The sequence below is a fragment of the Oncorhynchus mykiss genome, chromosome 9, assembly GCF_057628025.1.
Source record: "Oncorhynchus mykiss isolate SJ-2025 chromosome 9, ASM5762802v1, whole genome shotgun sequence".
NCBI classification, from domain to species: Eukaryota; Metazoa; Chordata; class Actinopteri; order Salmoniformes; family Salmonidae; genus Oncorhynchus; species Oncorhynchus mykiss.
Window position 1 is genome coordinate 13,665,459 of NC_143030.1, and position 21,634 is coordinate 13,687,092.

General features: G+C 43.5%; 1 protein-coding gene across 1 annotated transcript in view; it reads left to right on the top strand.

Annotated features, from left to right (window-relative positions):
- Window positions 1-21,634, top strand: part of LOC110532911 (uncharacterized) — a 229,663-nt gene that overhangs the window by 140,769 nt on the left and 67,260 nt on the right. The window contains exons 5-10 of the mRNA XM_036987303.2: window positions 11,310-11,489; window positions 11,583-11,702; window positions 15,222-15,278; window positions 15,635-15,670; window positions 15,898-15,960; window positions 17,136-17,171. Coding sequence (XP_036843198.2) covers window positions 11,310-11,489; window positions 11,583-11,702; window positions 15,222-15,278; window positions 15,635-15,670; window positions 15,898-15,960; window positions 17,136-17,171 — 492 coding nt within the window. The remainder of the gene's footprint in view (window positions 1-11,309; window positions 11,490-11,582; window positions 11,703-15,221; window positions 15,279-15,634; window positions 15,671-15,897; window positions 15,961-17,135; window positions 17,172-21,634) is intronic.

Here is a 21,634-nt window from a genome sequence, read left to right on the forward strand (position 1 = left end):
AGACTTTACTGTGAAATGCTTACTTACGAGTCTGGGTAGCCATTTGATTTGCTGTTCAGGAGGCTTGGCGGTAGAAGCTGTTTAGAAGCCTCTTGGACCTAGACTTGGCGCTTGCCGTGCAGTAGCAGAGAGAACAGTCTATGACCAGGGTGGCTGGAGTCACCGACCTGGTATAAAGGTCCTGGATGACAGGAACCTTGGCCCCGGTGATGTACTGGGCCGTACCCACTACCCTCTGTAGTGCCTTGCAGTCGGAGGCCGAGCAGTTGCCATACCAGGCAATGATGCAACCCATGAGGATGCTCTCGATGGTGTAGCTGTAAAATCTTTTGAGGATCTGAGGACCCATGCCAAATCTTTTCAGTCTCCTGAGAGGGAATAGGTTTTGTTGTGCCCTCTTTACAACTGTCTTGGTGTGCTTGGACCATGTTAGTTTGTTGTTGATGTCGACGCCAAGGAACTTGAAGCTCTCAACCTGCCCCACTACCACTCTCAACCTGCCCCACTAGACCTCTCAACCTGCCCCACTAGCCCTCTCAACCTGCCCCACTAGTCGGGTGTCTGGTCGGGTGTCAACAGTATATCCCTCGCGTCCGACTCATTGAAGAAAACCTCTTCGTCCTGTTTGAGGTGAGCAATCCCATTTCTGATTTTTAGAAGCTGTTTTCGGGCATAGGAGACGGTAACAGCAACATTATGTACAAAACAAGTTACGAACAACGCGAAAAAACAAACAAAATAGCATGGTTGGTTGAGGGCCAATAAGACGGCAGCCCTTCCCACAGGCGCCATTATAATGTCAGACTGATTAGAGCGTTGGGCCAGTAACCGAAAGGTTGCTGGATTGAATCCCCGAGCAGACAAAGTAAAATGATGTCGTTCTGCCCCTGAACAAGGCAGTTAACACACTGTTCCCCGGTCGGCCTTTCACGTAAATAAGAATGTATTCTTAACTGACTTGCCTAGTTAAATAAAGGTTCAATTTAAACTTTTAAATTGAAAAACCTTCAGAATCTGGGTTACATGTGTCACACTCAATTAAGTCCTACAATCCCCTTCCTAGGAACTGAAACAATGTTATTATGGTATATTAGAAGGTCCATAGAGGGGAAATATGTATTTAATAATAAACATATCAACCAGCTAATTGGATATAGGATGATAGTGACGGCCACCATAATAAGATCTATGAAGAATGATTTTATGGATGGAAAGATTTTCAGATTGTTTTTCCTCTATGTCATTATTTTTCTTTCTCTCTCTTTTCTTCAGCCAGGGAGTGACTGTCTGGGACTCTGGCATGGAACCTGTACTGTTATAGCCAGTAACTGGCTAAGCTTTTTAAATCAAGTTTGGTCACCATAGTGTGTGTGTGTGTGTGCGTGCGTGCGTGCGTGCGTGTGTGTGTGTGTGTGTGTGTGCGTGCAGTGGTGGAAAGATTTTCATCCTTAAGTAAAAGTGAAGATACCTAAAGAAAATGACTCTAGTAAAAGTGAAAGTCACCCAGTAAAATACCACTCGAGTAAAAATCCAGAAGTACCAAAAGTATAAATCATTTCAAATGCCTTATATATGGCAAACCAGACGGCACAATTCTCTTTTTCTTTTCTTTTACGGATAGCCAGGGACACACTCCAACACTCAGACATCATTTACAAACTAAGCGTTTGTGTTTAGTGAGTCTGCCAGGTCAGAGGCAGTAGGGATGACCAGGGATGTTCTCTGTTTAGTGAGTCCTCCAGATCAGAGGCAGTAGGGATGACCAGGGATGTTCCCTTGATAAGTGAATGTAACAATTGTCCTGTCCTGCTAAGCATTCAAAATGCAACGAGTACTTTTGGGTGTCAGTGAAAATGTATGGAGTAAAAAGTACATTATTTTCTTTAGGAATGTAGTGGAGTAAAAGTAGTCAAAAATCAAAATAGTAAAATACAGATACCCCAAAAACTACTTAAGTAGTACTTTAAAGTATTTTTACTTAAGTATTTTACACCACTGTGTGTGTGTGTGGGGGGGGGGGGGGGGGGTGTATTTCTGCGTGTGTGTGTGTGTATGAATTGCTGTTTGTTGGTGTGTGTGTGGTGTCTCTATGTCTGTATGTTAACATGCATTTCTTCCTACATGACTTCATGTATTCATGTCTTCCCTCATGTCTTCATGTCTTCCCTCATGTCTTCATGTCTTTCCTTATGTCTTCATGTCTTCATGTCTTCCTTCATGTCTTCATGTCTTCATGTCTTTATGTCTTCATGTCTTCATGTCTTCCTTCATGTCTTCATGTCTTCCTTCATGTCTTCATGTCTTCATGTCTTCATGTCTTCCTTCATGTCTTCATGTCTGTCTTCATGTCTTCATGTCTTCCTTCATGTCTTCATGTCTTCATGTCTTCATGTCTTCATGTCTTCCTGCTCAGGCTCACAAGTGTACACAGTGATCTTTATCCAGGCCTCCAGTGTGAATACTACTTGAAGTTATAGCATCTAATTTGATGTGTAGCCTGCTGTACAATCATTCATGACGTTTTCCCCTTTCCAAAAAGACTGCCCTGCCCTGTCTGGCTTCTAACAACTCAACCCATTTCCCTCCAATTAAAGACATGTAGGTACGCATGCTATTGGATACATAAAAGGCTTTTGAGGTCACCTTTTGTGCCAGAGCTTGTATCTGTAGATAGATAGCCAGCCAAAGCTTTAGAGCGTCTAACAAGATATGAGGCATGCAGGTTAGTGAAAGGATAGGTTACTGTGAGACACGTAGCTACACATCTCCTTTGATGGACCTAAAAGGCTTGGATGAATTAAGCTGAGGTCTCCTCACCCATCACGTGTGTCCATCTTCGGAAGCCTACCTCTTAAGGATGCTCCCCTTTTATTTCCCAAACCTAACTGCCTGTAGCTCAGGACCTGAAGCAAGGATTATGCATATTCTTGATACCATTTGAAAGGAAACACTTTGAAGTTGGTGGAAATGTGAAATTAATGTAGGAGAATATAACACATTAGATCTGGTAAAATATAATACAAGATCATTTGTATTTTTTTTGTACCATCTTTGAAGTGCAAGAGAAAGGCTATAATGTATTATTCGGGCCCAGGCACAATTTTGATTTTGGCCACTAGATGGCAGAAGTGTGTGTGTGCAACGTTTTAGACTGATCCAATGAACCATTGCATTTCTGTTAAAATGTTGTAGAAAGACTGCCCAAATGTGCCTAGTTGGTTTATTAATAACTTTTCATGTTCATAACTGTGCACTTTCCTCAAACAATAGCATGCTATTATTTCACTGTAATAGCTACTGTAAATTGGACAGTGCAGTTAGATTAACAAGAATTTAATCTTTCTGCCAATATCAAATATGTCAATGTCCTGGGAAATGTTATTTTTACTCAAAACCTCATGCTAATCGCATTAGCCTACTTTCACTCAACCGTCCCGTGGGGGACCCACCGATCCTGTAGAGATTTTAAAGGCCCAGTGCAGTGAAAATACAGTTTTTCCTGTGTGTGTTGTATCATAATGTACAACCACTGAGGAAACTACTAACACTGTAAAAGTGTTTAAAACAATTATCAGTGTTATTTACCGATAGTTGCTAGTTGAATAGATATATAGATCTAGATATAATTAGATTATTACATGTAATATGATTAATTAGATATAATCTAGAACCTTCTAATTAGCAGGCTTTCATGGTGACATCACCACCCACTAAGCGCAGCCTTCAATTCAATGTCTATTTCACGTTGGTTCAACGTAGTGCCATTGAAATGACATGGAAGCAACATCGATTCAACCAGTGTGTGCCCTGTGGGCGTGTGGTAAATTGGTTAATAGACCAATAACAATGTGAGTTCCAAACCTCTCTGCCAATAACAGATAGTTTTAAGTTTTCCCCTCCCTATTCAGACCTCTCATTGGCTGTTGCAAAAGCAGCAGCTACTCTTCCTGGGGTTCAACACAGAACATGAAACATAATACAGAATGACATAATACAGAACATCATTAGACAAGAACAGCTCAAGGACAGAACTACATAGAAATAGTTGAAATAGTTTTCCTAAAAAGCTTGTCCATTTTAATGAACATTTTATTACAGTAAGGTACTTCATTGTTTTCCAGAAATGATATAATATTCATATAAAAATGGCCTTTAATCAAAATAAGAAGAACTCGAGCACACACACTGTTTACTATTTATTAAGTGGACCTTTGTTTTTTAATAACCCTTCTCTGTCGCTCTCAAGTAGTGCACTGTGTAGTGAATAGGGTACCATTTGGAACACATCCTAGGGGGAGCAGTATGTTGAGGAGACTGAGGAGACTGAGGAGAACCAGGACAGTGGAACACATCCTAGGTGTAAGGAGGAGCAGTGTGTTGAGGAGACTGAGGAGAACCAGGACAGTGGAACACATCCTAGGTGTAAGGAGGAGCAGTATGTTGAGGAGACTGAGGAGACTGAGGAGAACCAGGACAGTGGAACACATCCTAGGTGTAAGGAGGAGCAGTGTGTTGAGGAGACTGAGGAAAACCAGGGCAGTGGAACACATCCTAGGTGTAAGGAGGAGCAGTATGTTGAGGAGACTGAGGAGACTGAGGAGAACCAGGACAGTGGAACACATCCTAGGTGTAAGGGGGAGCAGTGTGTTGAGGAGACTGAGGAGACTGAGGAGAACCAGGGCAGTGGAACACATCCTAGGTGTAAGGAGGAGCAGTGTGTTGAGGAGACTGAGGAGAACCAGGGCAGTGGAACACATCCTAGGTGTAAGGAGGAGCAGTATGTTGAGGAGACTGAGGAGAACCAGGACAGTGGAACACATCCTAGGTGTAAGGAGGAGCAGTATGTTGAGGAGACTGAGGAGAACCAGGGCAGTGGAACACATCCTAGGTGTAAGGAGGAGCAGTATGTTGAGGAGACTGAGGAGAACCAGGGCAGTGGAACACATCCTAGGTGTAAGGAGGAGCAGTATGTTGAGGAGACTGAGGAGAACCAGGGCAGTGGAACACATCCTAGGTGTAAGGAGGAGCAGTGTGTTGAGGAGACTGAGGAGAACCAGGGCAGTGGAACACATCCTAGGTGTAAGGAGGAGCAGTGTGTTGAGGAGACTGAGGAGAACCAGGGCAGTGGAACACATCCTAGGTGTAAGGAGGAGCAGTGTGTTGAGGAGACTGAGGAGAACCAGGGCAGTGGAACACATCCTAGGTGTAAGGAGGAGCAGTGTGTTGAGGAGAGAGGAGACTGAGGAGAACCAGGACAGTGGAACACATCCTAGGTGTAAGGAGGAGCAGTATGTTGAGGAGAGAGGAGACTGAGGAGAACCAGGGCAGTGGCACACATCCTAGGTGTAAGGAGGAGCAGTGTGTTGAGGAGACTGAGGAGAACCAGGGCAGTGGAACACATCCTAGGTGTAAGGAGGAGCAGTGTGTTGAGGAGACTGAGGAGAACCAGGGCAGTGGAACACATCCTAGGTGTAAGGAGGAGCAGTGTGTTGAGGAGACTGAGGAGAACCAGGGCAGTGGAACACATCCTAGGTATAAGGAGGAGCAGTATGTTGAGGAGACTGAGGAGAACCAGGGCAGTGGAACACATCCTAGGTGTAAGGAGGAGCAGTGTGTTGAGGAGAGAGGAGACTGAGGAGAACCAGGACAGTGGAACACATCCTAGGTGTAAGGAGGAGCAGTATGTTGAGGAGACTGAGGAGAACCAGGGCAGTGGAACACATCCTAGGTGTAAGGAGGAGCAGTGTGTTGAGGAGACTGAGGAGAACCAGGGCAGTGGAACACATCCTAGGTGTAAGGAGGAGCAGTGTGTTGAGGAGAGAGGAGACTGAGGAGAACCAGGACAGTGGAACACATCCTAGGTGTAAGGAGGAGCAGTATGTTGAGGAGACTGAGGAGAACCAGGGCAGTGGAACACATCCTAGGTGTAAGGAGGAGCAGTGTGTTGAGGAGACTGAGGAGAACCAGGGCAGTGGAACACATCCTAGGTGTAAGGAGGAGCAGTATGTTGAGGAGAGAGGAGACTGAGGAGAACCAGGACAGTGGAACACATCCTAGGTGTAAGGAGGAGCAGTGTGTTGAGGAGACTGAGGAGAACCAGGGCAGTGGAACACATCCTAGGTGTAAGGAGGAGCAGTATGTTGAGGAGACCGAGGAGAACCAGGGCAGTGGAACACATCCTAGGTGTAAGGAGGAGCAGTGTGTTGAGGAGACTGAGGAGAACCAGGGCAGTGGAACACATCCTAGGTGTAAGGAGGAGCAGTGTGTTGAGGAGACTGAGGAGAACCAGGGCAGTGGAACACATCCTAGGTGTAAGGAGGAGCAGTGTGTTGAGGAGACTGAGAAGACTGAAGAGAACCAGGGCAGTGGGGGAGTCCCACGCTATGGGCCTACACACACACACACGTACACACCTGGGAGTTGATTCCACAAACACCAGTGGAGTACAGGAATCTCATGGCAACCTGAACACAGCTGGACTGGGCCGACCCCCCCCCGCACACACGTGCACACACACACACACACACACACACACACACACACACACACACACACACACACACACACACACACACACACACACACACACACACACACACACACACACACAAGAAGGAGAGAGAGAAATGTGACCACCTCTCTCCTCTCTTCTCCATCCTCTCTCTCTTTCTATCCTCTATCCCTCCCATCTCCCTCCTCTCTCTCTCTCCCCTAGCCCTCCCTCTCTCTCTCTCTCACCTATCCCTCCCCTCTCTCTCTCCCTCCCATCTCCCTCCTCTCTCTCCCCTATCCCTCCCATCTCCCTCCCTCCTCTCTCTCTCCCCTATCCCTCCCCTCTCTCTCTCCCTCCCATCTCCCTCCTCTCTCTCTCTCTCCCCTATCCCTCCCATCTCCCTCCATCCTCTCTCTCTCCCCTATCCCTCCCCTCTCTCTCTCCCTCCCATCTCCCTCCTCTCTCACCCCTATTCCCCTGTCCGCCTGCACACCTCAAAGGTTTCAAAGTGAAGAGATGTAAAGTCAAGTTAGATAACAGAGAGACACTCTGCTATGACTAGGCCTCCCCAAAAAAAATGTTTTAAGGTCGTCCACATGACGTCAACTTTTCATCTGTAAGTTATTTTATCGTCTAAAAGGACTACAAGGATAAATTGAGGTGTTATTTTAACAGTAATTACTCAAAATCTTGATAGTTGTGTTACGTTAGTTGTTTGGATTTAATTTCAACAGTCCCTTTAGGATCCCAAATATCACCATATTCCCTATTGTATATAGTGCACTACTTTTGACCCGCCCCATAGGAGCCCTGGTCAAAAATAGTGCACTATATAGGGAATAGAGGGCCATTTGTGATGCATAAATAAGTGTCCTATTGTTCTCATTCTATTGGATTAAACCCAACCCATTCAGACAGCTAAATTAGCATCGGAATACAGTGGCATCGTCATTAGGATACATGGAAATAAAACTGTTTTTTAATGAACGAGACCCACCTGGATAAAAGGCAATTATGTCATTGGTTAATTTCTTTAACGAGGTACATCAACAACACAAACACCATAGGTCCAGGGTTCCCCTTCACCATTTCACTTTATTGCATTTTATACATTTTTTAAATATATTTTTTATTTTTTTAACATTTATTTATATTGGCTTTTTTCACATACAATACAACAAAAACCTTTTATGTTAAAAACCACACAAATCTTGACCAATGACTTGAGTTGGAAATAATGAGTTGGATAGAAATAAACGTGTTTTATTGTCAGATACATCAGATAGGTGTAGGTGTAGTGATAGGTGTAGTGATAGGTGTAGTGAAATGTGCTGTTTTACAGGGTCAGCCATAGTAGTATGACGCCCCTGCAGTAAATGAGGGTTAAATGCCTTGCTCAAGGGCACATCGACAGATTTTTCACCTTGTCGGCTTGGGTATTTGAGCCAGCGACCATTCAGTTACCGGCCCAAAGCTCTAATCGCTGCCTGCAGCCCTAAAACAACAACACAACTCTTAGACGTTACTGGAGGAAACAGGTACAAAAGTATCTATATCCACAGTAAAACGAGTCCTATATCGACATAACCTGAAAGGCCGCTCAGCAAGGAAGAAGCCACTGCTCCAAAACGCCATAAAAAAGCCAGATTACGGTTTGCAACTGCACATGGGGACAAAGATCGTACTTTTCAGAGAAATGTCCTCTGGTCTGATGAAACAAAAATAGAACTGTTTGGCCATAATGACCATCATTATGTTTGGAGGAAAAAGGGGGAGGCTTGCAAGCCGAAGATCCCCAACCCAGCCGTGAAGCATGGGGGTGGCAGCAACATGTTGTGGAGGTGCTTCGCTGCAGGAGGGACAGGTGCACTTCACAAAATGGATGGCATCATGAGGGAGGAAAATTATATGGATATATTGAAGCAACATCTCAAGACATCAGTCAGGAAGTTAAAGCTTGGTCATAAATTGGTCTTCCAGATGGACAATGACCCCAAGGATACTTCCAAAGTTGTGGCAAAATGGCTTAAGGACAACAAAGTCAAGGTATTGGAGTGGCCATCACAAAGCCCTGACCTCAATCCCATAGAAAATTGGTAGGCAGAAAAACTGAAAAAGTCTGTGCGAGCAAGGAGGCCTACAAACCTGACTCAATTACACCAGCTCTGTCAGGAAGAATGGGCCAAAATTCACCCAACTTATTGTGGGAAGCTTGTGGAAGGCTACCCAAAACTTTTGACCCGAGTTAAACAATTTAAAGGCAATGCTACCAAATACTAATTGAGTGTATGTAAACTTCTGACCCACTGGGAATGTGATGAAAGAAATAAAAGCTGAAAGAAATAATTATCTTCACTATTATTCTGACATTTCACATTCTTAAAATAAAGTAGTGATCCTAACTGACCTAAGACAGGGAATTTTTACTAGGATTAAATGTCAGGAATTGTGAAAAACAGAGTTTAAATTTATTTGGCTAAGGTGTATGTATTCTTCCGACCTCAACTGTAACTGTCTAACTGTCTGAGTGTTAAACATCAGTTCAGACATGGGGAAAGAATGAGAGAGTTAAATTATGTCACCGTAGATGCCAGAGTCTAACAAACACCTTTACGGTGACTTCTTATCTAAAACAGACTAAAAGTGTATCCTAGGACTTGGAGAGAAAGAGAGAGAAATAGAGAGAGAGAGAGAGAGAGAGAGAGTTCATGAAGGAGAGCGAGAGAGAGAGAGAGAGAGAGAGAGTTTATGAAGGAGAGTGAGAGAGAGAGAGAGAGAGAGTTTCTGAAGGAGAGCGAGAGAGTGTTAGAGAGAGAGAGAGAGAGAGAGAGAGAGAGAGAGAGAGATGGACACAACAGAGAGCGGGTATAAACTAAGACTAGAATGGTCACATGTCAGTGTTAGTTTAACCCGCCCCTAACCCATTACTGTTTGTCTGTCACAGAGAGACATAGACATTAACTGACATCACCAATAACTAGCCAGGTGATACGGCTCTCTGGCGCTGCCATGTGGTAATGGTTGGCTAGTGCAAGATTGGGTGACACTGGTAGTCGAGAAGGTTGTCCTTCTTGCACAAATTCCTTAATTGGCAAAAAAGCCCTGTTTAGGATAACATATATACACTCTGTGGCTCTCTTTCTCACTGATAGTCTCCCCTTCACGCATACACACAGACATAGACACAGACACACTCTCTGTCATACCTCTCTCTCTCTTTCTCACTGATAGTCTCCCCTTCCCACATACACACAGACACAGACACACACACACTCTCTGTAATACCTCTCTCTCTCTCTCTCTCTTTCTCTGACACACCATCACCCCCCCCCCCTCCCCCCCCCCCCCCCAAAAAAAGAAAAATGGCCGCCTGGAAATGTGTCTGTCTGAGGATGTTCCTTCCTGGTCAACTCCCTCAGCACATCCAACAGAGAGTGTAATTCAACTCCCTCAGCACATCCAACAGAGAGTGTAATTCAACTCCCTCAGCACATCCAACAGAGAGTGTAATTCAACTCCCTCAGCACATCCAACAGAGAGTGTAATTCAACTCCCTCAGCACATCCAACAGAGAGTGTAATTCAACTCCCTCAGCACATCCAACAGAGAGTGTAATTCAACTCCCTCAGCACATCCAACAGAGAGTGTAATTCAACTCCCACAGCACATCCAACAGAGAGTGTAATTCAACTCCCTAAGCACATCCAACAGAGAGTGTAATGCAACTCCCTCAGCACATCCAACAGAGAGTGTAATTCAACTCCCCCAGCACATCCAACAGAGAGTGTAATTCAACTCCCTCAGCACATCCAACAGAGAGTGTAATTCAACTCCCTCAGCACATCCAACAGAGAGTGTAATTCAACTCCCTCAGCACATCCAACAGAGAGTGTAATTCAACTCCCTCAGCACATCCAACAGAGTGTAATTCAACTCCCTCAGCACATCCAACAGAGAGTGTAATTCAACTCCCTCAGCACATCCAACAGAGAGTGTAATTCAACTCCCTCAGCACATCCAACAGAGAGTGTAATTCAACTCCCTCAGCACATCCAACAGAGAGTGTAATTCAACTCCCTCAGCACATCCAACAGAGAGTGTAATTCAACTCCCTCAGCACATCCAACAGAGAGTGTAATTGAAGACTGCTGCGTTGAATTGGAGAGATGATGTTCAGATGTTTTCCTAAGATTCATATAAGGTTGTAAAATGTATAAATATGTTCAAAGATGAGGAGAGAAAGACGCTGAGATATACACTGAGTGTACAAAACATTAAGAACACCTGCTCTTTCCATGACAGATTGACCAGGTGAATCCAGGTGAAAGCTATGATCCCTTATTGATGTCACTTATTAAATCCACTTCAATCAGTATAGATGAAGGGGAGGAGACAGATTAAATAATGATTTTTAAGCCTTGGGGCAATTGAGACATGGATTGTGTATGTGTGCCATTCAGAGGGTGAATGGGCAAGACAAAAGATTTAAGTGCCTTTGAACGGGGTATGGTAGTAAGTGCCAGGCGCACCGGTTTGAGTGTGTCAAGAACTGCAACGCTGCTGGGTTTTTCACACTCAACAGTTTCCTGTGTGTATCAAGAATTGTCCACCACCCAAGGGACATCCAGCCAATGAGTGACACTCATTTTCCAGGACTATATTTTACTATACATAGTTCAAGTGTTAGTCAGGGTTCCCTCTCCTCCTCCCCGAAGCATTCAGCTTTGACTTTCAAAGGCTTAAAGACTCAATATTTTGAAATAACGTTCTAAGAATTGTGTCACCATGTCTGCCTCCTCCTCTTTCCTCTCTCCAGGGGCGCCCAGGGGCATTGGGGCCAGTAGGACCCGGTGGACCAGAGGGGTTCCCAGGCGACCAAGGGCCTTTAGGGCAAAAAGGAGAGAAGGGCCACTTCGGACGCATGGGCCCCTCTGGGCTGAAAGGAGACAAGGGGCCCATGGGCGTACCAGGGTTCCCAGGAAACGACGGAGTCCCAGTGAGTATTGTAGCACTCACACACACACACACACACACACACACACACACACACACACACACACACACCCTAACTGTTTCTCTCTCGCTCCAGGGTCACCCAGGTCAGGACGGTGGCAGGGGTCTACCAGGGTTTGATGGATGTAATGGTACCCAGGGAGACCCAGGTCCCAGAGCTGTAGATGGAGGAATACCTGGAGCTTCAGGACTCCCTGTGAGTAACCTCTACACGGTCTATTATCTACTATTATCATCATTGTAGATGTAGGGTGTAGTGTTCGAGAGATAAGCAGCATGTTATTAGGCACACCTGGAGAAAAGGGTACGCACGTGCTCAGTGTGTGACATTGGAAATATGTATCTGATTGGATGCGCATAGTTTTATTGGCAGGTCCTCATTGGTTGTTGGCCCAGGTATTCAGGTTCCTCGTTGGTTGTTGGCCCAGGTATTCAGGTTCCTCGTTGGTTGTTGGCCCAGGTATTCAGGTTCCTCGTTGGTTGTTGGCCCAGGTACTCAGGTTCCTTTGAAAGGGTGCAGATGGACTCAGCTTGAACCGGCTATGTTGTATCTGCTGTCATGTTGGAAATAAACCTCTTTGTGACGTTAATGCTTTATACTGTCGAGTTTCTATTTACAATAACTGAAACTAACCCGCTTCCTTTAACCGGGAGGGTCCTCTGTAGAGCATTGAACTTGCGACACCAGGATAGTGGGTTTCAATCCTGGGACTACCCTACTTAATATGTATTTACGTATGACAATCTGTTAATTTGGTAAAAATATATATTTGACAGTTGCTCAGTACATTGTTCTCACTGAGGAAATATTATAGTCTGCTGTTAATTATAATGCATAGCATTTTATCAGGGTTGCTGTTGAGGCATATCCCACGGTAGTTATTGGAGTCAAATTTTTCTCCACTTTTGTGGATTGGGGTGATCACTCTGTGGTTCAAAATATTGGGGAAGATGCCAGAGCTAAGGAGGATGCTAAAGAGTTTTAGTATTGCCAATTGTAATTTGTATATTTGATCATTTCATTTAGGATATTATCAACACCACAGGCCTTTTTGGGTTGGAGGGTTTACATTTTGTTCAGTAGTTCATTTCATGTAATTGGAGAATCCAGTGGGTTCTGGTAGTTTTTAATAGTTGATTCTAAGATTTGTATTTGATAATGTATGTTTGTTCTTTGTTATAGAGCCAAAAAGATTGGAGAAGTGGTTTTCCCATACATCTCCATTTTGGATAGATAATTCTTCCTGTTGTTGTTTGTTTAGTGTTTTCCAATGTCCTAGAAGTGGTTTGAGTCTATGGATTCTTCAATTACATTGAGCTGATTTCTGACGTGCTGTTCCTTCTTTTTCCGTAGTGTATTTCTGTATTGTTTTAGTGATTCTCCATAGCGAAGGCGTAGTCTCAGGTTTTCTTGGTCTCTGTTTTTGGTTGGACAGGTTTCTCAATTTCTTTCTGAGGTTTTTGCATTCTTCATCAAACCATTTGTCATTGTTGTTCATTTTCATCGGTTTTGCGTTTGAATTTTTTTTATTTGATAGGGAAGCTGAGAGGTTTAAAATACTGTTTAGGGTTTCCACTGCCAAGTTTACACCTTCAATATTACAGTGAAATGTTTTGTCCAGAAAGTACTTTCCTTCCATCTAGAGCATTTCTTAATATTATTCAGTTCCTTTGGCTTTGATGCCTCATGATTGAGTATTGCTCTGTTCAAGTAGACTGGGATTGTGCTGTGATCTGATAGGGTTGTCAGTGGACTGACTGTGAACGCTCTGAGAGACTCTGGGTTGAGGTCAGTGATAAAGTAGTCTACAGTACTACTGCCAAGAGATGAGCTATAGGTGTACCTACCATAGGAGTCCCCTCGAAGCTTACCATTGACTATGTACATACTGTCGTGTCTTTGGCTATGCCAGATTAAGTGATATGCTATTCTATTCTATAAAATCCTTTCTCTGTAATTAATGTTACCTGATTGAGCTAATCATGTAAATGTAATTAACTAGAAAGTCGGGGCACCACAAAATAATATTCAGAATAAACTCTTAAAGACCAAGTAATATTTTACATCAATAGCAGTCAATATTAATCGTCACCTTATTTCAGTCTCATCTGAAAGTTGTAAATGATTGGTTATCTTCACGAACCCTGGCTAACAAGTTGAATCAGCAATACAAAATTGGGTTTAATTATTTATTAAATACCTAACTAATCACACAGAATTACATATACACAGAATGAACCATACCTTGATTACAAATGACGTCATAAAGGAAAACGTCCCTAGCGGACGGAACAGGCTGGGTTTGAGTGAAAGAGCGGGAAGACTGAGGAAAAAAGGGGGGAAGCTGTGCTATCGTAAATACAGGATCTTATGCATTCTAAATTACCTCCCATTTGGAAAAGGAAAATGCAATAAATATTTACTCTGATCTGCGCTTCAGTAGGTTGGTGCTAGATGGAAGGCCGTGCTGCCAAACCGAGTCCTTTGTCCTTTGAAGAGTGTCTCTGGTGGTGAACGGGATACGTTGTAGTGTTGTCGTTGTGTGGTAGATGGGATACTCTTTCCTAGCCCATGTTTGCAGCTGCTGTTGCTAACTCATCGGCTAGGATGTCTCACTTCTTTAGTGAGTAAGAGTTCAAAGTTTATAGCATTCACAACCAAACCTCACGCTGAGGTTGGCTTAGTTCTGTAGTTGACATGTTAGTCCTTTCAACATATGGACCGTCGTCCTCACGTCCTCGGCACAGGAGGTTACATTTTTGTCAAGGGCTTATATAGTGGAGGGAGAATGGTGTGTTTTCATAGTTTTATAACCCGTGTCTCTTCAGAGGGGCGGTCCACTGATTGAGCAGAGCCCTAACCTTATGAAAACCCAAATTTCTCATTTGGAAGCTAAAATTACATTTAATATTTTCACCAATAATTTTATATTCAAACATTTAAATTGCATAACAATTCCATGTATAATGTGTAGTGTGTAGACTTTCCACTGTACCCTTTATGTCATCATATCATTGATGAGAATGTCTCAGATGACAACCGAACTGAGGTCATATTCATTAAGTACCAACGCAAATGTTCAACTGGTCGAATTACCAGAATGTGGTTCATTTCCTCCCACCTTCTGATGTTCCCAGAATCTCTGTTTAACAAAGGCTATTCAAGAGTCCCTCTGTAGAGTCAAGAGAGAGGGAAGGGAGAAAGGTATTTATGGGGGCGTCATAAACGTTACCCACAGACCAACGTCATGACAATACCCAGTGTGACCTGCAGGAGTTGTGAATCGTTTTTGTTGGTCATGCTGTCGTAGTTGTGTCTAAGGGGGCATATGGGGGAGTGAATGCTGTCACCTCCAGGTAGGTGTTTGTCCCCCTGTGTGCTGAGGCTGTCAGGTTCTTGTCCAGTTCTGGAATTTAGGTCGCCACAGACTAGTACATGTCCCTGGGCCTGGAAATTATTGATTTCCTCCTCCAGGATGGAGAAGCTGTCTTCATTAAAGTATGGGGATTCTAGTGGGGGGTGTATACCGTAGGTAGTACACAGGAGGATATTTTTCTCTTTTGAGATAATTTCCTTTTACATTTCTAGACAAATTGAAAATGTTCCTGTTTTGATTAATTTAACAGAGTGAGTTAGGTGTGCACTATACCAAATTAGCATACCGCCTGAGTTCCTTCCCTGTGTCACACCAATCTCGCTCTCTGTCTCTCTCAGGGGCCTACGGGTCCTAAAGGGCAGAAGGGAGAACCTGTATATGTTGGAACCAGAGAGGTAACGTATACACACACACACACACACACACACACACACACACACACACACACACACACACACACACACACACACACACACACACACACACACACACACACACACAAACAGAAGAATGTTATAAGGAAAAGTTTGACTTCCATGCCTCTCCCTCTCCTTTCCTGTTGTCCTATCCTGGAGATTGTTTAGAGGATAATGTTGTTGCTATGACATCGTCCTGTGCCATCCATTGAGGTCGACCTGAAACACCCTCCCTGCCTCCCTCGTCTCCTCCCTCACTCCCCTACATCTACATGTATGTTTATAATGAAGTAATGCCAGTTGTTTAACTCACAGTTGGTCTTGTCTCCTGACAGGGATTTCCTGGTTTACCTGGACTGGACGGTGTACCTGTAAGGCAACTAATTCCTAGACATCAACATATTATATTTCATGATGTATATGTGGTGTAATTGATAACTTGGTGTGTTCCTGACCCAGTTCTATGTGTTCTGTGTTCCTGACCGCATTCTATGTGTTCTGTGTTCCTGACCCGGTTCTATGTGTTCTGTGTTCCTGACCCGGTTCTATGTGTTCTGTGTTCCTGACCCGTCTCTATGCGTTCTGTTTCTCTTCTCAGGGTCCTAGAGGCCCTAATGGAAGGCCTGGTGACATCGGCCCCAGTGGTCCTGATGGAATCCTTGTATGTGCACACACAAACACACACATAGACAGATACACACATAGAACCACACACAAACACACACATAGACAGATACGCACACAGAACCACACACAAACACACACATAGACAGATATACACACAGAACCACACACACACACATAGACAGATACACACACAGAACCACACACAAACACACACATAGACAGATACACACATAGAACCACACACAAACACACACATAGACAGATACACACACAGAACCACACACAAACACACACATAGACAGATACACATACACAGAACCACACACAAACACACACATAGACAGATACACACACAGAACCACAAACACACACACACACACACACACACACACACACACACACACACACACAAACACACACATAGACAGATACACACACAGAACCACACACACACACACACACACAAACATAGACAGATACACACACAGAACCACACATACACACACACACACACACAAACACACACATAGACAGATACACACACACATAGACAGATACACACACACACACACACACACAGAACTACACACACACACACATAGACAGATACACACACAGAACCCCCCCCCACACACACACACAGAACTACACACACACACATAGACAGATACACACACAGAACCACACACACACAGAGAACCACACACACACACACATAGACACACACACACACACACACACAGAACCACACACAGAACCACACACACACACATAGACAGATACACACACACATACACACAGACAGATACAAACACACAAACACACACACATAGACGCACACACACAGAACCACACACAGAACCACACACACACACACAAACACTCAGACACACACACACACACTCAGACAGACAGACCTGTCTATTCTACAGAAGCAACTTTATCCCAAGCAGTGTCATGACAACCATCACATTACACCAAATGTTGGTCATGTTTAATCTAGACATGAATTAATATGACTGAAGCTAGTGACTTGTCATGTTTAATCTAGACATTAATTAATATGACTAAAGCTAGTGACTTGTCATGTTTAATCTAGACATGAATTAATATGACTAAAGCTAGTGACTTGGGGGAACATACTTGTCTTTATTGTCTGTTGATTCATGACTGACTGACTTCCTGTATTTGTGTTGTGTTCTTCTCCAGGGTAATCCAGGTCCCCCCGGTCCCCCTGGTCCTGTAGTAAGTACTGGACAACACTAGACACTTGACCTCTGACCTGAGAGTACTGGACAACACTAGACAGCTGACCTCTGACGTCAGTGCAATAACATCACCAAACAGATAGGGGGCAGTGTGTGCTCTGAAGTACTGGAAGCCGTTTGCGTAATGTTGCTTTTGTTGTTAATTAATGTAGATTGCTTATTATATGGCTAATTCTAGGATTATTGTATAGTAAAAGCATTAGCTGACACACACCCACAAATATTTGTAGAGGTAGTGACTAATGAAAAGCAAAGTGCCTTCGGAAAGTATTCAGACCCCTTGACTTTTTCCACATTTTATTACATTACAATTATTTTAAAAAATGTTTTAATAATAATCTGATTTATCTACACACCCCAGAAAGTTTTTTAGAAATTGTTGCTAATTTATAAAAACAAAAATTGAAATATCACATTTACATAAGCATTCAGACCCTTTACTCAGTACTTTGTTGAAGCACCTTTGGCAGCGATTACAGCCTCAAGTCTCCTTGGGTACACCTGTTTTTAGGGAGTTTCTCCCATTCTTCTCTGCAGATCCTCTTAAGCTCTGTCAGGTTGGATGGGGAGCATTGCTGCACAGCTATTTTCAGGTTTGATCGGGTTTAAGTCTGGGCTCTGACTGGGCCACTCAAGGACATTCAGAGAGTTGTCCCGAAGCCACTCCTGCTTTGTCTTAGCTGTGTGCTTAGGTCATTGCCCTTCTGGAGCAGGTTTTCATCAAGGATCTCTCTGTACGTTGCTATGTTCATCTTTGCCTCGATTCTGACTAGTCTCCCAGTCCTTGCCGCTGAAAAACATCCCCACAGCATGATGCTACCACCACCATGCTTCACCATAGGGATGGTGCTGGTTTCCTCCAGACGTGATGCTTGGCATTCAGGCCAAAGAGTTCAAACTTGGTTTCATCAGACCAGAGAATTTTGTTTCTCATGGTCTGAGAGTCCTTTAGGTGTCTTTTGGCAAAATCCAAGCGAGCTGTCATATGCCTTTTACTGAGGAGTGGCTCCCGTCTGGCCACTCTACCATATAGGCCTGATTGGTGGAGTGCTGCAGTGATGGTTGTCCTTCTGGAAGGTTTTGAGGAAAAATAAGACTGTAACGTAACCAAATGTGTAAAAAGTCAAGGGGTCTGACTACTTTCCGAAGGCTCTGTATGTAGTAGTGTGCAGTCTGCTCTAAACAAGGCTCTGTATGTAGTAGTAAGCAGTCTGCTCTAAACAAGGCTCTGTATGTAGTAGTATGCAGTCTGCTCTAAACAAGGCTCTGTATGTAGTAGTATGCAGTCTGCTCTAAACAAGGCTCTGTATGTAGTAGTATGCAGTCTGCTCTTAACAAGGCTCTGTATGTAGTAGTATGCAGTCTGCTCTAAACAAGGCTCTGTATGTAGTAGTATGCAGTCTGCTCTTAACAAGGCTCTGTATGTAGTAGTATGCAGTCTGCTCTAAACAAGGCTCTGTATGTAGTAGTGTGCAGTCTGCTCTAAACAAGGCTCTGTATGTAGTAGTATGCAGTCTGCTCTTAACAACGTTGGTTATTAGGTTTCATTCAGTTGTAAAAGGCCCAACTCTTTATTTCTGCCCATCTTCTGAAAACATCTGAAACCCTTTCTCTTCAAACATAAGTATTTATAAAGCCCCTTTTACATCAGCTGATGTCACAAAGTGCTGTACAGAAACGAAGCCTAAAACCCCAAACAGCAAGCAATGCAGGTGTAGAAGCACAGTGGCTAGGAAAAACTCCCTAGAAAGGCAGGAACGGCTACGTTATTGAGGTAAAATTTACTTTCTATGGCTGTGATATGTGGTTGTCCCACCTAGCTATCTGAAGATGAATGCACTGACTGTAATATGTGGTTGTCCCACCTAGCTATCTGAAGATGAATGCACTGACTGTAATATGTGGTTGTCCCACCTAGCTATCTGAAGATGAATGCACTGACTGTAATATGTGGTTGTCCCACCTAGCTATCTGAAGATGAATGCACTGACTGTAATATGTGGTTGTCCCACCTAGCTATCTGAAGATGAATGCACTGACTGTAATATGTGGTTGTCCCACCTAGCTATCTGAAGATGAATGCACTGACTGTAATATGTGGTTGTCCCACCTAGCTATCTGAAGATGAATGTACTGACTGTGATATGTGGTTGTCCCACCTAGCTATCTGAAGATGAATGTACTGACTGTGATATGTGGTTGTCCCACCTAGCTATCTGAAGATGAATGCACTGACTGTGATATGTGGTTGTCCCACCTAGCTATCTGAAGATGAATGTACTGACTGTAATATGTGGTTGTCCCACCTAGCTATCTGAAGATGAATGTACTGACTGTAATATGTGGTTGTCCCACCTAGCTATCTGAAGATGAATGCACTGACTGTAATATGTGGTTGTCCCACCTAGCTATCTGAAGATGAATGCACTGACTGTAATATGTGGTTGTCCCACCTAGCTATCTGAAGATGAATGCACTGACTGTAATATGTGGTTGTCCCACCTAGCTATCTGAAGATGAATGCACTGACTGTAATATGTGGTTGTCCCACCTAGCTATCTGAAGATGAATGCACTGACTGTAATATGTGGTTGTCCCACCTAGCTATCTGAAGATGAATGCACTGACTGTAATATGTGGTTGTCCCACCTAGCTATCTGAAGATGAATATACTGACTGTAATATGTGGTTGTCCCACCTAGCTATCTGAAGATGAATGCACTGACTGTAATATGTGGTTGTCCCACCTAGCTATCTGAAGATGAATGCACTGACTGTAATATGTGGTTGTCCCACCTAGCTATCTGAAGATGAATGTACTGACTGTAATATGTGGTTGTCCCACCTAGCTATCTGAAGATGAATGTACTAACTGTAATATGTGGTTGTCCCACCTAGCTATCTGAAGATGAATGTACTGACTGTAATATGTGGTTGTCCCACCTAGCTATCTGAAGATGAATGCACTGACTGTAATATGTGGTTGTCCCACCTAGCTATCTGAAGATGAATGTACTGACTGTAATATGTGGTTGTCCCACCTAGCTATCTGAAGATGAATGCACTGCCTGTAATATATGGTTGTCCCACCTAGCTATCTGAAGATGAATGCACTGACTGTAATATGTGGTTGTCCCACCTAGCTATCTGAAGATGAATGCACTGACTGTAATATATGGTTGTCCCACCTAGCTATCTGAAGATGAATGCACTGACTGTAATATGTGGTTGTCCCACCTAGCTATCTGAAGATGAATGTACTGACTGTAATATGTGGTTGTCCCACCTAGCTATCTGAAGATGAATGTACTGACTGTAATATATGGTTGTCCCACCTAGCTATCTGAAGATGAATGTACTGACTGTAATATATGGTTGTCCCACCTAGCTATCTGAAGATGAATGTACTGACAGTGATATGTGGTTGTCCCACCTAGCTATCTGAAGATGAATGCACTGACTGTAATATGTGGTTGTCCCACCTAGCTATCTGAAGATGAATGCACTGACTGTAATATGTGGTTGTCCCACCTAGCTATCTGAAGATGAATGCACTGACTGTAATATGTGGTTGTCCCACCTAGCTATCTGAAGATGAATGTACTGACTGTAATATGTGGTTGTCCCACCTAGCTATCTGAAGATGAATGTACTGACTGTAATATATGGTTGTCCCACCTAGCTATCTGAAGATGAATGTACTGACAGTGATATGTGGTTGTCCCACCTAGCTATCTGAAGATGAATGCACTGACTGTGATATGTGGTTGTCCCACCTAGCTATCTGAAGATGAATGCACTGACTGTAATATGTGGTTGTCCCACCTAGCTATCTGAAGATGAATGTACTGACTGTAATATGTGGTTGTCCCACCTAGCTATCTGAAGATGAATGTACTGACTGTAATATGTGGTTGTCCCACCTAGCTATCTGAAGATGAATATACTGACTGTAATATATGGTTGTCCCACCTAGCTATCTGAAGATGAATGCACTGACTGTAATATGTGGTTGTCCCACCTAGCTATCTGAAGATGAATGTACTGACTGTAATATGTGGTTGTCCCACCTAGCTATCTGAAGATGTAATGCACTGACTGTAATATGTGGTTGTCCCACCTAGCTATCTGAAGATGAATGTACTGACTGTAATATATGGTTGTCCCACCTAGCTATCTGAAGATGAATGCACTGACTGTAATATGTGGTTGTCCCACCTAGCTATCTGAAGATGAATGCACTGACTGTAATATGTGGTTGTCCCACCTAGCTATCTGAAGATGAATGTACTGACTGTAAGCGTCTGCTAAATGACTAACATGTAAAAATGTTAAATGTATTTCTTTCTTTCCTTTGAGTCTAGCTTTATTGAGATACATGATATGTATTTAGTCCCTATTAGAAACTTTGGTTTCAGTAGACTTCCATTGAGATTGTAG